This window comes from Sycon ciliatum, chromosome 1 (genome assembly GCF_964019385.1).
Source record: "Sycon ciliatum chromosome 1, ocSycCili1.1, whole genome shotgun sequence".
NCBI lineage: Eukaryota > Metazoa > Porifera > Calcarea > Leucosolenida > Sycettidae > Sycon > Sycon ciliatum.
Window position 1 is genome coordinate 3691450 of NC_088643.1, and position 14936 is coordinate 3706385.

Here is a 14936-nt window from a genome sequence, read left to right on the forward strand (position 1 = left end):
TGCCTTTAGAGAAAGTCACTGCCTTTTGATGAAGTACTAAGACACTTTGCGAGCACATATGGATGGAGGATGTCAAGCATGCTAGCAGCATACTGGACTCTGTATACCGTCCAGAGTACATAACCCCTGAGTGTGCAGCTCCAGTCCACGCTGTCCATGTAGAGTACGTAGATAGGGCTCTGATAGCGGAGGTGCTCCATCCGTGGATTGGGGTAGAGTGGAACCCGGGTTATGGGTCCACCTAACTCTGCGCGGACATAGCTGGACTCAGTTGTACAGGGATGGGCAAAAAGGTGTGCAAAACGACTTCTGGTGAGTAGATGGACCCCGGGAAAATAGTTTGGAGGGAAAAAAGTTACGGCTTCCTCGGAAACCGACGGGGGACCCCCCTTGGGCCGGAAATTAAATCCCGGTATAAGGATCACCTGCATAATGTACATGCCAAGTGACCCCCCCCCCCGGCCCGGGCTCCGAAGGATCACCCGCACATTGTACGTGCCAAGTGCCCCCCCCCCCCCCCTCCCCGGGCTCTGATCCCTAATCCAGTATGACCCTTAACCCGGGTTCTACTCTACACATGTATGACTCACTCCCCAGGTCGACCCGGTCGTACACTGCCGCGTTCCGAGTTGCCATAGGCAGCTACGTGATTCAAAAACTCCATATGGCGGAACACAGATCGGCATGCAGTGTACGTAAGACTTTCCGTAGATCGACTACGTTTTTTTTACTAACGTCATTTCGTTATGCGGAACCTCTCTGATGATGAGGGACTGCCTGTGAGCGACAAAGGCAGGACAAGATGGTCACGGATGTGAACAGAATTGTAGAGGTGCAGGATGATACAGGTGACAATGGGATGGATGGTGTGGAGAACTAGGAGACGGGCGACGGCGGGGAAGAGGTCAGGCGGGAAAGAATGTGAGGAAGCAGATGAAGGCAGTGTTCGCAAGAAGTCAGCTGTGTTCCTGCATTTGATGTCTCGTTCTGATTGTTTGGGTATGTCTCGCTTCTCTGTACTTTGCCGTGCCCGTCGTATACAGCAGTTGAAGGTCCTTGAAGCTGTTTGCATAGGTTTTCCATAGGTTTGCACACACATGATCTGTGCACGCAACGGGAACATGTTAGCACGAAAAAACCACTGGCTTTTTTGATGAGGCCTTTCGCACCATTAGTCTTCAAAGCCAGTACATTGGGTGATATCAAGAGAGAGAAAGAGAGAGAGAGAGAGAGAGAGAGAGAGAGAGAGAGACACAGAGAGAGACACAGAGAGAGAGAGAGAGACACAGAGAGACACACAGAGACAGAGAGACACACAGAGAGAGAGAGAGAGAGAGAGAGAGAGAGAGAGAGAGAGAGAGAGAGAGAGAGAGAGAGAGAGAGAGAGAGAGAGAGGAGAGAGAGGAGAGAGAGAGAGTAGACAGCATCACATTCCTAAAAGCAAAACCTTCTCTCCTACATCAGGCCCGGCGGAACCGGTCCGGTTGGTCAGGCCATGGCTGGATCAACTTTTAGGTCGCCAATGTGTGTTTACTGTGAGGAGGTCATGGGTGTATATGTACCCACTATTATCATACACAAACTGTATGAGAGGCTATAGGATACCAGGGTATGGCCGGACCAATCAAAAACTGCTTCTGCCGGTGGCGTGACACCAGGTTTAGGTCTGAAGCATGAGGATTGAATACTGTCTCGACTACGGGGTTGGATGCGGCGCTGATGTGATTCTTTTGTGCTGTGTAGGTTCTCCATGTGCTGACTGCATGTGTGTTGGTCACTAGATTCTTCATCTTGTTCTTGTTCTTGATCTTGCTCTTTTTTTCCCCCTGGACACAGTTCATTATGTAACTCGGAATGTCCACCGCTCAGGGTGCCTGTTAATGCTGTTTTGCATCAAAACGGCACCAATGTTGGCAATACCACCGTCATCAAGTGTGATTCCAAAAGTCGTCAAGTCGGTGGTGACACTTCACGTACATGCCTACCCAACGGTCGCTGGACAGGCTATGACATCACTTGCTACACTTGTAAGTTGTGCTTACAGTTCCGTCGTACAAACAACTGGCATCCTAACGTGTTCCTGTCTGACATGTGTAGTGTTAGGTTTGGTGGTGAAAACAACTGACATGTGTAGTGTTAGGTTTGGTGATGAAAACAACTGACATGTGTAGTGTTAGGTTTGGTGGTGAAAACAACTGACATGTGTAGTGTTAGGTTTGGTGATGAAAACAACTGACATGTGTAGTGTTAGGTTTGGTGGTGAAAACAACTGTACATCCTGCATGCAATATGAGTGACAAGTGTAAGTCTTCCTTGCCATGATTGAGGCTTGGAAAGTAGCAAGAACAGTGAGTTCGAAATTCAGCCAGGTTTTTCAATATTAGGACAGGTGAATCAAATCAAATGTATGGAGATGCACGTCCCAAACCCAGATCTTTCGAATTTTTAGTAGGTTTTCAGCCCAAACTCGGCCCAAATCGGGCTCTGATTATACTATCTGAATGGAGTGTAGGTGAGCCAGGCTTCCGTGTCCACATTCTCTGCCTGCTTGTGAGAAGAAGAAATGTGTCACTTGAGCTGAGCCATCTTCTTCTCTTATTGCATTCACCGCGGCTGTCTGCAACTTCACACGTGCAGTTTCCGTGTCTACATTGCTACTGTAGTTGGTGGCATTGCCTGACAGTGTGGCTAAGAGTGGCTGAGAGTGGCTGAGAGTGGCTAAGAGTGGCTAAGAGTGGCTGAGAGTGGCTGGGAGTGGCTAAGAGTGGCTGGGAGTGGCTGAGAGTGGCTGAGAGTGGCTGAGAGTGGCTAAGAGTGGCTGAGAGTGGCCGAGAGTGGCCGAGAGTGGCCGAGAGTGGCTAAGAGTGGCTCAGAGTGGCTGGAAAGGTCATGCACACATCGTATATCATATCGCAGTGTGCACGCATGGTCATGTGTACTGGTTTCCTGCATTCATGTCTGGAGTAGTCTGGCTGTCATGTTCATTGTCGTGCTGTGTTACGGTCACGCGAGTCGGCATCTTAGTGCACGACAATGCTGTCTGCTTACGCTCTCTTTGTACGCATTCATGTCAGGCGATAGAGCGGCCCTCATTGGCATGCTTCGACAGGTCTGGGTCTCTGGTTTCACATGTGCCCTGCTCGGCCTGCTGCTGTGCCTTTTCATGTATGTTGCCCTGCTGCTGTGTTCTAATACCATGTTGCTTTTCCTTTCGGCTAGCCTTCAGTAGTCTTCTTCTTCAGTAAGTTAGTAACTTAGTTGGAAACACAAGGAAGTTTTGCAATGCGAATTGAGCCTGAAGTGATAGTACTGATACAGCCTAGAATCCAGTAAAGCGAGCCAGACAGAGAGCTGGCCACGCAGCCGTGATTTTGTGCTCTACCAGCATTGGAGCTATGTTCTTTTGCATGTATGCCAGGGGTTGGTGGCGCTTCGGAAGCTTATGCACACGTGTGCTGCCAATTTCTGTTATTTTCTTCTGCAGATGTCTCTCTACTGAGTTGTTCATTCAAGTACAGCTTTTTGTATTGTGGAATGAGATTGCCACCCAATGCGTCGATAACTGAAGAAAAGGGCTGTAAGCTGTAAACTAGAGAGTATGTTGTGTGTGTGTGTGTGTGTGTGTGTGTGTGTGTGTGTGTGTGTGTGTGTGTGTGTGTGTGTGTGTGTGTGTGTGTGTGTGTGTGTGTGTGTGTGTGTGAGCATGTCGTCGATAAGGTTCAGAGGCGCCGGCTCTGGTGGCTCCGACACGTTGCTCGGATGGGAAATCACATTCCGCTGCAACTGATGTGCGGTGCCCTGCCAGCTAAGCGCCTGCCTCATGGCCCCAGGAAGCGGGGGAAGGATGTTGCAAAGGCTTGTTGGATGGCCCCTAAAGTGCTGCATAAAACAGTGTCTGCGACGGCTCACTGAAATCTAGAACCAGAGCTACTACTCCCCGGGGAAGGTTTGTCAGACCTGGATCTGGATTTATTGAAACAAACGTGCACCCATTTTGGATTGATGTGAATCCAGATATGACCGATCAGACATGTGATTGCACAGCGCTGCGAATAGGCCGCTCGGTGCTAGCAGAAGTTTTACTCCACTTTGAAAGGATTAAAAAAAATTACATATCACACATGCTGTTTCGCACCCATGCTTCTTCTATTCCATCATATTTGTAGATCGTGTTCTCAAGGTGGATCCAGCCAGTAAAACCAATCGTAAGTGATGCTTGTCCTTAGCTTTGTCATGGTCCAATATATTGGTCACTCGGGCTGTGATTATTTGGTTGGATCTGGGGCTGGGTGCGGGCCCGGGTTGCTGGTCCGTTGCGTTGAGTCCCTCAGAACCAATCGATCGGGTTTCCTCACACACACCTACTGTGACCGCGTTGGTGTAGAAAGTCACGATTGAAAAATCTCCCCCCCCCCCCCCCCCCCCCCCCGGGTTTGTGCACATCGTATCGTCTCAACTGCCTTCAGAAGATGTTACGAGAGATAGGAGAGTCGCCAGCAAGCATCACATCCATCTTCAGGAAGTGGAAAGAGCAAACGGCATGGTCCTTGGTTGGGTAAATGCTGAACGTCTGATTTGTCCCAACAAAGATTTCATGCAGATCTTGCCCGCTATCGTTGCTAGAAGAGAAAAAAATCTGTGGGTGCACATCCAGTGCATTTACAGATTTGCATGCTTCTCTTGCGACGGGCGTATACATGGCAGAGGCGACGGTTTCAAATAGGACACAGGTTGCAAACCGGAACGGACTCAATATTCACTTTCTCTCTTGGTATTTTGATTAGAAAACATATGTCACAGTGAGACTACGATGTGTTATACTCCGAGCCAAAATTTCATGGCTCTGCGATGACCAGAAGCGCCATACCAAGCAGGTAAGTTTTTGACGTGTTGCTTCGCACTGCGACTTGAGTTTTACGACTTTCGAAAAATCAACTTCTTGTGGCAGGTAAACAGCGGCTCGCCTCTCGCCAATAAAGCACCGCATACCAATCAAAACTAATGGAAGCACACACAAGGCTTATTGTTACTCTGTACTGGCCGTCGAGGAGCGATAGCAATTACCGAATTTCAGACCCAGAGTGAATTTGACGTGCACTCTAAAACGTGTCCGGTTTGGAGCCACCTCTGATTTGAACTTTTTTGAAGCGAAAAATTGGGCAACTTGGAGGCAATGGGTCAACACAAAGGAGTGGCTCAGTTCGATTGACTCTGGCCCCAGGGCAAACTTCAACATGCCAGTTTCCTTCCACAAACATATTTCGAGTGAAAAATCAACGCTGATGATCGGTTTGGGTCTATACAAATTTGGCTGTCAAGCCGTTCCGGTATCGAACCGTCGCCTCTTCTAGTACATAGTACTTCACGCATGTAACAATGACTGATACCCATCCAAACACGTACAAAATCTTGATCCGTTGGCCTGGTCGTGTTTGGCCGAAAATTCATACCGGTAATATTTTTGTCCTTCCTTTTACTCGATCTGCGGGCAAAACTGTTTCGTTCTTTGTGGACTCATCAGCGCAGCACAGAGAAAACGAGGCCGAACCTGATAGCAATGAAAAATAAATTTCCAAAGCCAGATTTAAACCAGGCCCTTCCTTTTGTCCATTCCTAGCTGTCTGCCTGCGGTGTTCCAGTTTAAACTAATCCAGTAAATCATGATACAGTAAAACCTGGAACTAAAGACCACTGTGACTAGCGACCACTGTGACTAGCGACCAGCCTGGTACTAAAGACCACTGTGACTAGCGACCAGCCTGGTACTACAGTAAAACCTGGAACTAAAGACCACTGTGACTAGCGACCAGCCTGGAACTAGAGACTGTAGCGGTGGCTACTTAGAGTAGTTTCGCCTGACTGTTTATTGCAAAAGGGGGAACATTATCGGACACGGAAAAGCACAACTACTGTAAGGAGAGCAGAAACGAAGAGGTCGTTCCAATCGGGAATCACTGAGTAAAGAAGACCGAGAGCGGGATGGACGGCGGTGCTGCGTGCACACAGCAGCGACCGGAAGCAGCGTGCCCAGTACGGGATGCCATGTATAGATGGAGCCCGAGGGCAGTGCACTCAGACATGAATACGCACGCGCACCCGAGTACTGCGTTCAGTGCATGCGGGGACTGTGGCATAGAAGGGGAAGGGTTAGTGATGCGCAGCCAGCAAGTGCAGCGATACATGAATGCATGAGTCAATGGTACAGCAGGCAGGCTGCGGTTCTTATACGAGTACACACGTTAGATCAATGCGAGTGAGTGTAGGGAGTAGGAAGGAGAAACCTGGAGACAGACATTGATATGCCTAGGGATAGAGTTCTGTCATGATGCTACTCATTACACTACATCTCCCCTAACGGAAAGAGTTGCAGGCCCAGACAATGCTATGCCCAGGGATAGAGTTCTGTCATGATGTTACTTATTACACCACATCTCCCCTAACGGAAAGAGTTGCAGGTCCATGTTCACATTGTCGAGATGAGCCGCTCCGGTGCAATGGCTGTGCGACTTGAACAGGTAGTGGAGGTGGCACTTGTGTTGGGCTCGGCGGCTGCAGGCATGCCGTTTTGGCTCGCCACAGGAGTTTCTCCACCGCTTGGTGGCTTCGGGCTGCGGCGGGAGTAGCCGTGAGGTGTTGCAGTGAGCCGTTGCAGTAAGCTGTTGCAGTCAGCCGTTGCAGTAAGCTGTTGCAGTGGGCCGTTGCAGTGGGCCGTTGCAGTAAGCCGTTGCAGTAAGCCATTGCAGTAAGCTGTTGCAGTAAGCCGTTGCAGTGAGCCGTTGCAGTGAGCCTTTGCAGTAAGCCGTTGCAGTAAGCCGTTGCAGTAAGCCGTTGCAGTAAGCCGTTGCAGTAAGCCGTTGCAGTAAGCCTTTACAGTAAGCGGTTGCAGTAAGCCGTTGCAGTGAGCCGTTGCAATGAGCGGTTGCAGTGAGCCGTTGCAGTTAGGCGTTGCAGTGAGCCGTTGCAGTGAGCCGTTGCAGTGAGCCGTTGCAGTGAGCCGTTGCAGTGAGCCGTTGCAGTAAGCCGTTGCAGTAAGCCGTTGCAGTGAGCCGTTGCAGTGAGCCGTTGCAGTGAGCCGTTGCAGTGAGCCGTTGCAGTAAGCCGTTGCAGTAAGCCGTTGCAGTGAGCGGTTGCAGTGAGCGGTTGCGGTGAGCTGTTGCGGTGAGCTGTTGCAGTAAGCCGTTGCAGTGGGCCGTTGCAGTGAGCCGTTGCAGTAAGCCGTTGCAGTAAGCCGTTGCAGTAAGCCGTTGCAGTGAGCCGTTGCAGTGAGCTGTTGCAGTGAGCCGTTGGCTTGCAGTGGTGTGTCGTGAAGCGATCGCGGATGCGGTCATCGCGAGCGTCCTTGAAGTCGCCGTTGTCCGCGCCGCCGTAGAGACGACGCAGAAGTGACTCGTCCACGGTCTCGGATGGCGACTGTGTGTCGCGTTAGAACATCGTTCGTCCGTGGACGACGTTGGACACGGGCGTGAAGTACGCCGAGAGTTTCGTCTCCACTTCCTGAGATTTATCGCGATCGCTGGCGTTGTCGAACGCGAGCCATCCTAGATCCTGAAGTTGCAGACCAGGTTCGTTGCGGATCAATGTTATTTTTTTATCACTGATCCTGTTCACTGCGCCATGTAGCGGTGGCTACTTAGAGTAGTTTCGCCTGACTGTTTATTGCAAAAGGGGGAACATTATCGGACACGGAAAAGCACAACTACTGTAAGGAGAGCAGAAACGAAGAGGTCGTTCCAATCGGGAATCACTGAGTAAAGAAGACCGAGAGCGGGATGGACGGCGGTGCTGCGTGCACACAGCAGCGACCGGAAGCAGCGTGCCCAGTACGGGATGCCATGTATAGATGGAGCCCGAGGGCAGTGCACTCAGACATGAATACGCACGCGCACCCGAGTACTGCGTTCAGTGCATGCGGGGACTGTGGCATAGAAGGGGAAGGGTTAGTGATGCGCAGCCAGCAAGTGCAGCGATACATGAATGCATGAGTCAATGGTACAGCAGGCAGGCTGCGGTTCTTATACGAGTACACACGTTAGATCAATGCGAGTGAGTGTAGGGAGTAGGAAGGAGAAACCTGGAGACAGACATTGATATGCCTAGGGATAGAGTTCTGTCATGATGCTACTCATTACACTACAGAGACCACTGTGACCAGCGACCAGCCTGGAACTAAAGACCACTTCGCCAGGCACCGACGGTCTCACAGTCATTATGGTTGTGCGGTGCAAACCTCTAACTAAGGACCACCTGCCACTAAAGACCGCTTTCTCCAGCCCCAAGGGGTGGTAGTTAGTCACAGATTTCACTGTACTTGTGCTTTTGTTTACTGTCCTTACAGATATTTTCAGCACCTATTCACTGCTGGCGAAAAACAAATGCAAAGTCTACATCAAAGTCATAGGGTTAGACTCTGCTACCACCCTTCATGTCCGTCTGTCTCTTCTACCCTTTGCACTTTGGCCTTTAGCCACTCAAGATACATGTATTGTATGGGTATTAGTTAGGGCTGAAACGACTATACCGAATAATCGAGTACTCGTTTCATAACTCTAACGATCGAGCAATCGTTTAGATTACCGATTACGATCATTTTGCGTTTTTTAAAATTTGTGTCCAGAAAGTACTGTAAACCCTCGTTTGTGGAGTTTGAATCAGTTTCCGCTGGGAGTATGCAGTTGCCAGGGGTATGGTTCATGTTCTGAGGTTAAATTGACTTCAAAACTGCCATGTTTCGGAGCTACACTTGCAGATTTGTTGGTATTATGAAGGCATAGTTTGTGGAAACAGAGTAATGTTTGCACAGAATTATGACTATTTGCTAACGATTATAATCGATTACTCGATCGTTAAGCTAAAGAGTAATCGATACGTGAAAATTCACGATCGTTTCAGCCCTAGTATTAGTGCAGGCACGTACACACACGCGCGCGCGCACACGCACACACACACACGTACGCGCACACGCGCGCACACACGCACACACACACACACACCTTGGACCTTGAACCTTGAACTTTGAACTTGCCCATTGCCAAAGACAATGATAGCGAAAGGACTATTTTGGCCGCAACCGGCAGAACGGTTCGTGGCGCTTAAGGTCGCCGGGGCGGCGGCAGGTCTTCCCGCATGCACAGTGATACGCTGGCTCGGCGGAGACATCACCGGGCTGAGGACTGCAGTGGATAACCTCCCTCCACTCCGAGCAGTTCTGATCAGTGTCCAGCCATTCCTTCTCTGGGATAGGTGGATGAGTGCGGTTGAAATCGTCCCCAACTACATCCCGCCAACGCTTGCGTGGGTCGTGCTGAGGCCGAGTCGCGGAGAGCCTCCAAACAGTGTACAATTGGGCAGACGGTCATCGTCCATGCGACCAATATGGCCGAACCATCGTAGCCGACGCTCGTGGATGATGTCGCCGATGTCTGAGTCGATTCCGATGGTCTTCGCCAATGTGGTAGAAGTGACTCGATCATCCCATTGCTGGTGTCTCGAGATGCCGACAACAGCCCGCACGCACTGATGGTGGAATGTGTTAAGACGGCGCAGATCAGCAGCCTTGGTCGTCCAGGTCTCAGCTCCATACAAAAGGGTCATAAGAACAAGAGCCATGTAGACATGACGTAGGCATGGGAGGGACAAGGGGAGGTTCCTGAAGACAGATGACCACAAGCAACCAAACACCCGAGACGCCTTAGAAGTCCGCGACTGCACATCATGCGCACAAAGACCATCCTGTTGAATCGCGGACCCAAGATACATGAACTGGTCAACGGCCTCAATGGTGTTATTCCCAAGATGAACTGGCTCACCAGTGGGAGTGTTGATTGACAAGGCTTTGGTCTTCGTTAAGCTGACGCTCAATCCCCAGCCTGCAGCACAGGGTACAAACGTCTCCGTGCTCCAGTCAAGGGATGCCTTTGACGTGGCGTATAGCACAGCATCGTCAGCAAACTGCGACTCGGTTACAGCAGATATGACTGCAGTTCGTTCGCCAACCAGTTTTCTCCCAACTTTGTACTGCAGCTCGACGCCTACGTGCGGGCACATAGAACACACACACACACACACACACACACACACACACACACACACACACACACACACACACACACACACACAGTGTCGCTCCTGGATGGCGAGGACAGACGTTGAGGACCCTTGGTCATTGGCAGGGTTGTCACCTCCAAAGCAGCTACGTGTAGTCGCATGCCCGCGGGGCACAGCAATACGAAATATTGGTAGCGACTTCGGCGATAATTTTATAGAAAAGGATTTGCTCCCCACCCTGGAGCTTGCACTTTTCCGCCGACTTGACTTGGCACTTGACTGATTCACGACTGCCATCCAGAGCACACGAGAATACAATTGAACCTTCCACTCGGCAAACCTGCAAGAAAGCACCACTCCCTGCTCAATACCCTATGTTTCGGGGAATCAGTTGAGCTTGAGCAGGCCGAGGAAGATTGTGCCTGAAGAGCACCACTTACTAGTACCTCAACTTACCGGTATATTGTGCTCTCCAGCGGAAAAAGTGGAAAAGCGCGAACTCCAGTGTGGGCAGCAAACCCATTTCTATCAAATTATCGCCGAAGTCGCTACCACTTTTTTTGGAAATAAAATATGTTCAGCAAACCCAAGAGTATATTAACCAGGGTGTACAGCTCCGCATCTATGCTGCATAAAATCAATCTCACACAGAAGGTTGTTGTTTTGGTTATCATGACTCATAGAAATCTCGTCATACCGTATTTTTTGTGCTAAATCACCGTACCACTAAGGTGTTCACAGGAAATTCGCATGCGCTTTTCACCTTTAGTGCGACAAGCGCCAAAAGCTTCCCGTCTCCGAGAAAGATATTTTTATGTTGGTTTGCGTTGCGCAAACCGTAGTTAACCTAGATGCCACAGGCACAGGGCCGCGTCTCCCACCGCGCAGTCATCCTCGCTGTACTACTACGCCAAGTCGCAGCACACGCACGCACACACACGAGCACACGCACACACACACACACACACACACAAGCCCATACATACAAGCACAAGCACACACATACACATTTAACTAAGTACACCTGGACACATCGCCTTGAGTGGACCCTTGGCCGAGAGGAATTTCCACGGGGAAGAGGAGAACACATGTGCATTCTGTGCGGAAGAAGGGTTTGCCTTAGCCAATGTGTAGTTATGTATGTTGTATGTTCAATGCCTCTCCCTAGTTCCACCCGCCTGGTTATCAAGGTTGGGAACACACCGCTACGATTCTTCTTATCGAGGTAAGCTGCAGACTTCATCTCAACCTTCTATGTACTTCAAGCACTTGTTGTTGTTGTTGTTGTTGTTGTTGTTGTTGTTGTCGTCGTCATCGTTGTTGTTGTTGTTGTTGTTGTTGTTGTTGTTGTTGTTGTTGTTGTTGTTGTTGTTGTTGTTGTTGTTGTTGTTGTTGTTGTTGTTGTTGTCGTCGTTGTTGTTGCTGCACTTTCTGACTGTATTAGTATCTAGTTACAGTGGGGGACAGTTACTCTTAAGGTGGCTGGGGCGGTACAACTTTTTAGGGGTCATTTTGATTACATTTTGACTGCATATTTGGGTTTATCGGCAAGGTGGAGATGAAATTTGAAAATGTTTTTTGGTGAATCTCTGGAGAAGGCTATTCTCCAGAGATTCACTAGAAAACATTTTCAAATTTCATCTCTGCCTTGCCGATAAACTCAAAAATGCAGTCAAAATTTTCCCAAAAAAGTTGTACCACCCCAGCCACCATTATATTCCTTTCCTTTCTCAATTTATTATTAGTTTCGCAATCTATAACCTTCACATGCAAAGACGCAAATCCACACAATCAAGTAGACACTTCCTTTCCTCGTCATCAGTTCGGTTCCATCGTCACCCGAGTAGACAAATGTGAATTTGTCAGTCGTAGCGTTCCAAGTAGCACCACGCGTCTTTGTTAATGGCAGATTGCTGTGCGTGTGATCACCAACTTGGGTTATCTTCTCGGGGATGCGGTTCTCTTCTGGGATACCTGACATGACTGCTTCAGAATTGGACAGCCACTTGCGAATATTGAAGCGACACAAGAACGACTGGCGGTGCATATGTCAGGGAACGAGTGAAGCATATCGTCGACGTAGAAGTCATCATTGCTGAAATATCGGAAGAGTATCGATCTCCGAACATGTTGGCTGTTTCTTCCAGCGCTCTTTCGGCAAGTGGCCGTCCAATTCTGAAGCAGTCATGTCAGGTATAACGATTGAATTGATACACATCAGGTGCACTCTCTCGATTCGGACGCCATAGAAAGCGATGCCATTTCCGGTCCGGCTTGTTCAGCATGATCTGTAGGAACATCTCTGAAATGTCTCTCACTAGAGCTACAGGTTCCCGGCAGAAGCGGAGAAGAACGTGAACCAAGTTGTTCTGAGTCTTTCGACTGGCATACATATCCTGGTTCATTGATGTGCCGTTCCACTGTGCCGAGGCATCGGACACGACCCTGACCTTGGTGGTCGCACGATCATTTTTCGCCACAGGAAAGTGAGGAAGGTACCAGTGGTGATCGCCGTCTTCAGCGACTGTCGTGGTATCCACCTTCTCCCTGTAGTGTTTAGTTAGATACGTTTCCCATCGCTTGTCGATAGGATTCGTACGCTGTTGGGCGTTTGTTGAGTGAGCGCTCCAGCGATTGAAGTCGTAGTTTTGCTTGTAGCTTGTAGGATGACAGGCTGGTTGGTGTCCCGTCAGCTGCACTCCAAGGATGCCAATTTCAAATCGTGACCCATTGTGACGTAACGATTGGGTTACCAGCGTCACGGCTCTCTTTTCATCTGGGGTCAGGTATGGTGTATCCATGCAAACCGTCTCAAGCTCCCAGAGGCTCCCAGAGGCTCTGGACGATCTCGTCAAGTGCTGGCTCCCTTCGTGCTTCAACGTTGGATGAATCAGTGCATGTCATTTCACTCTTGGAATTCTGCTCATCAGAGACTGGACCAAAGCACACCCAACCGACTGGTGTGAGCTGCGCAACAGGCTCACCGATTTTACCGCGCGAGGTGAGAAGGTGTGCTGCGTTGAGGCCAACTAGGACGTTAAACCGCGTGGAACTGCTTGATGTCGGGAATTCAATGTTGTGCAGGTTAGGCCAATTCTTCTCCTCATTCCAGTCACCAGGTTCCAGTGGTGCAGTGATACTTGGGAGGGCAACAGCGGAAAATGCCGAGTCTGGAGCGTCACCATCCTGGATGACAGACAGTTTCACTCTCTCACGATCAGCTTGGATCATCTTTCCGCCTAGTACTGTTGTGGATTGTTTCTCGATCTCTCCCGACAGTCTTCTCGAATAAAGCTGATCAACGAGGCTGGATCTAACAATGCTGCGACTTGTTGGTGTTGACTGCCGGTCTTCACCTGGACGGGCACTGTCATAAATGATACATGCGGCAACGAGTCATCACGAGTGCTGAATGTGTTGGAGCCAAAGTGCACACTGGCGTTCGTAGTGCCGCTGGTCTTATCACCACCTTGGCTTGACTCATTGTTCATCTTCCTGCTGTGGTGTCAGACAGAGTTTATTCACAACTAGCAAGGAGGACTACAAACGAAGAACAACATTCCAAAGCAGTGTGCGAACACAAAAGGAGAGTGTGTACAAGCGCATATGGAAGCAGGAGCTCTAGGCGCGTGCATACGAGGTGCAGGAGTGCCACCATATACGGAAGTATGCCATATACATCATGCCCCCCCCCCTGAGATAAAAACGTACAAGTGTTTATCTATATAAATCAACAAAAAATAATAACGTGAAACTGCATGTGCGTAGCAAATGACATGTCGCGGAGCTGCAGCAACTTCCAACAGACTTGTAAAAGGGATAATTGCGAAATTTTATACATGAAGATTTCAACTGCGAGACAATGGGAATGACAATAGGCCATATGCATTCAAACCGCGCGGAAAAAGTCTGCGGGGACACTTCTTTTGTTGCGCCCACATGTAGTGATTATTTGTACTGTAGAAGTATTGCTGTGGGTGGAAGAGAGTAGATTGTTTCCTTTGTAGCTGGAAGGTCGTTCTTCATCGCCTTGTTTCTGGCAGTTTCAGAAAGGATGCCTGGTCATGCCAGCTGCATTGTACCGTGCTGCCCCAACAGGAAAGATCGATGCAAGTGGGGTTTGGTTGAGAGTGACGAGAAGAGAGCTGGACGAAAGTTCTACGTAAAGAGAAGATTGTGCCAGTCAACTTTAGCTAGGAAAGGCTGCGACAACTGCGATCCAGCTTGTAAATCCTTGTCCTTCCATCGCCTCAAGGCCGACTCGGAGCTGAGGAAGAAATGGTTGCAGGCGATACCAAGGGCAAACATGCAGCCAACGCCAAATTCATACGTGTTTTCCGGTCTCGAGTGTTGTAATACCAGCAATGATGAGGCTGATGTGGGTCCCAGTCTTTACTTCTACTTCTACTGTGTGTTCAAGCTTTCCATGTGTAGCCATGCACTGCATGTCCTTGCACTGTCAGGCTGCATAGATGTACCGGTAACAGGATGTGGTACATCTGTATAGTCTCACAATGTGTGTGTACTAAATTTGTAATGCGATCAAGTCCTGCTATGGTATATATTAGGGGTGAAACGAACGAACGAAAGTTCGAATATTCGTTCGAAAAATTTGAAAACGAACGAACGAACTCGCAAGATTGATAAACGAACACAGTAAGCAAGCATAAAGATCGCTTGTGACTAGATCACGAAGGAGCCGCGGAGGTTGGGAGATCGCGAGCTTGCACGCTGATCGACTGTGTTTGCCTTGATGATCACTTGAAGCAAGTTGAAGGAGTTGAGTGTCGCGTCGGGACAAAGTTTCTTGAAATATTTCTGTGTGTCCGTTTGAGTTAGATTTGTACTCGTAGTGAAAGGATTCGAGTCGCTTGTGACATCTGTTCCTGAAA

General features: G+C 49.4%; 1 protein-coding gene across 1 annotated transcript in view; it reads left to right on the plus strand.

Moving 5' to 3' along the window:
* Window positions 1-14936, plus strand: part of LOC135808597 (uncharacterized) — a 49282-nt gene that overhangs the window by 954 nt on the left and 33392 nt on the right. Inside the window, exons 2-6 of the mRNA XM_065322164.1 lie at window positions 1837-2027; window positions 3485-3577; window positions 4167-4205; window positions 8336-8399; window positions 11213-11269. Coding sequence (XP_065178236.1) covers window positions 1837-2027; window positions 3485-3577; window positions 4167-4205; window positions 8336-8399; window positions 11213-11269 — 444 coding nt within the window. The remainder of the gene's footprint in view (window positions 1-1836; window positions 2028-3484; window positions 3578-4166; window positions 4206-8335; window positions 8400-11212; window positions 11270-14936) is intronic.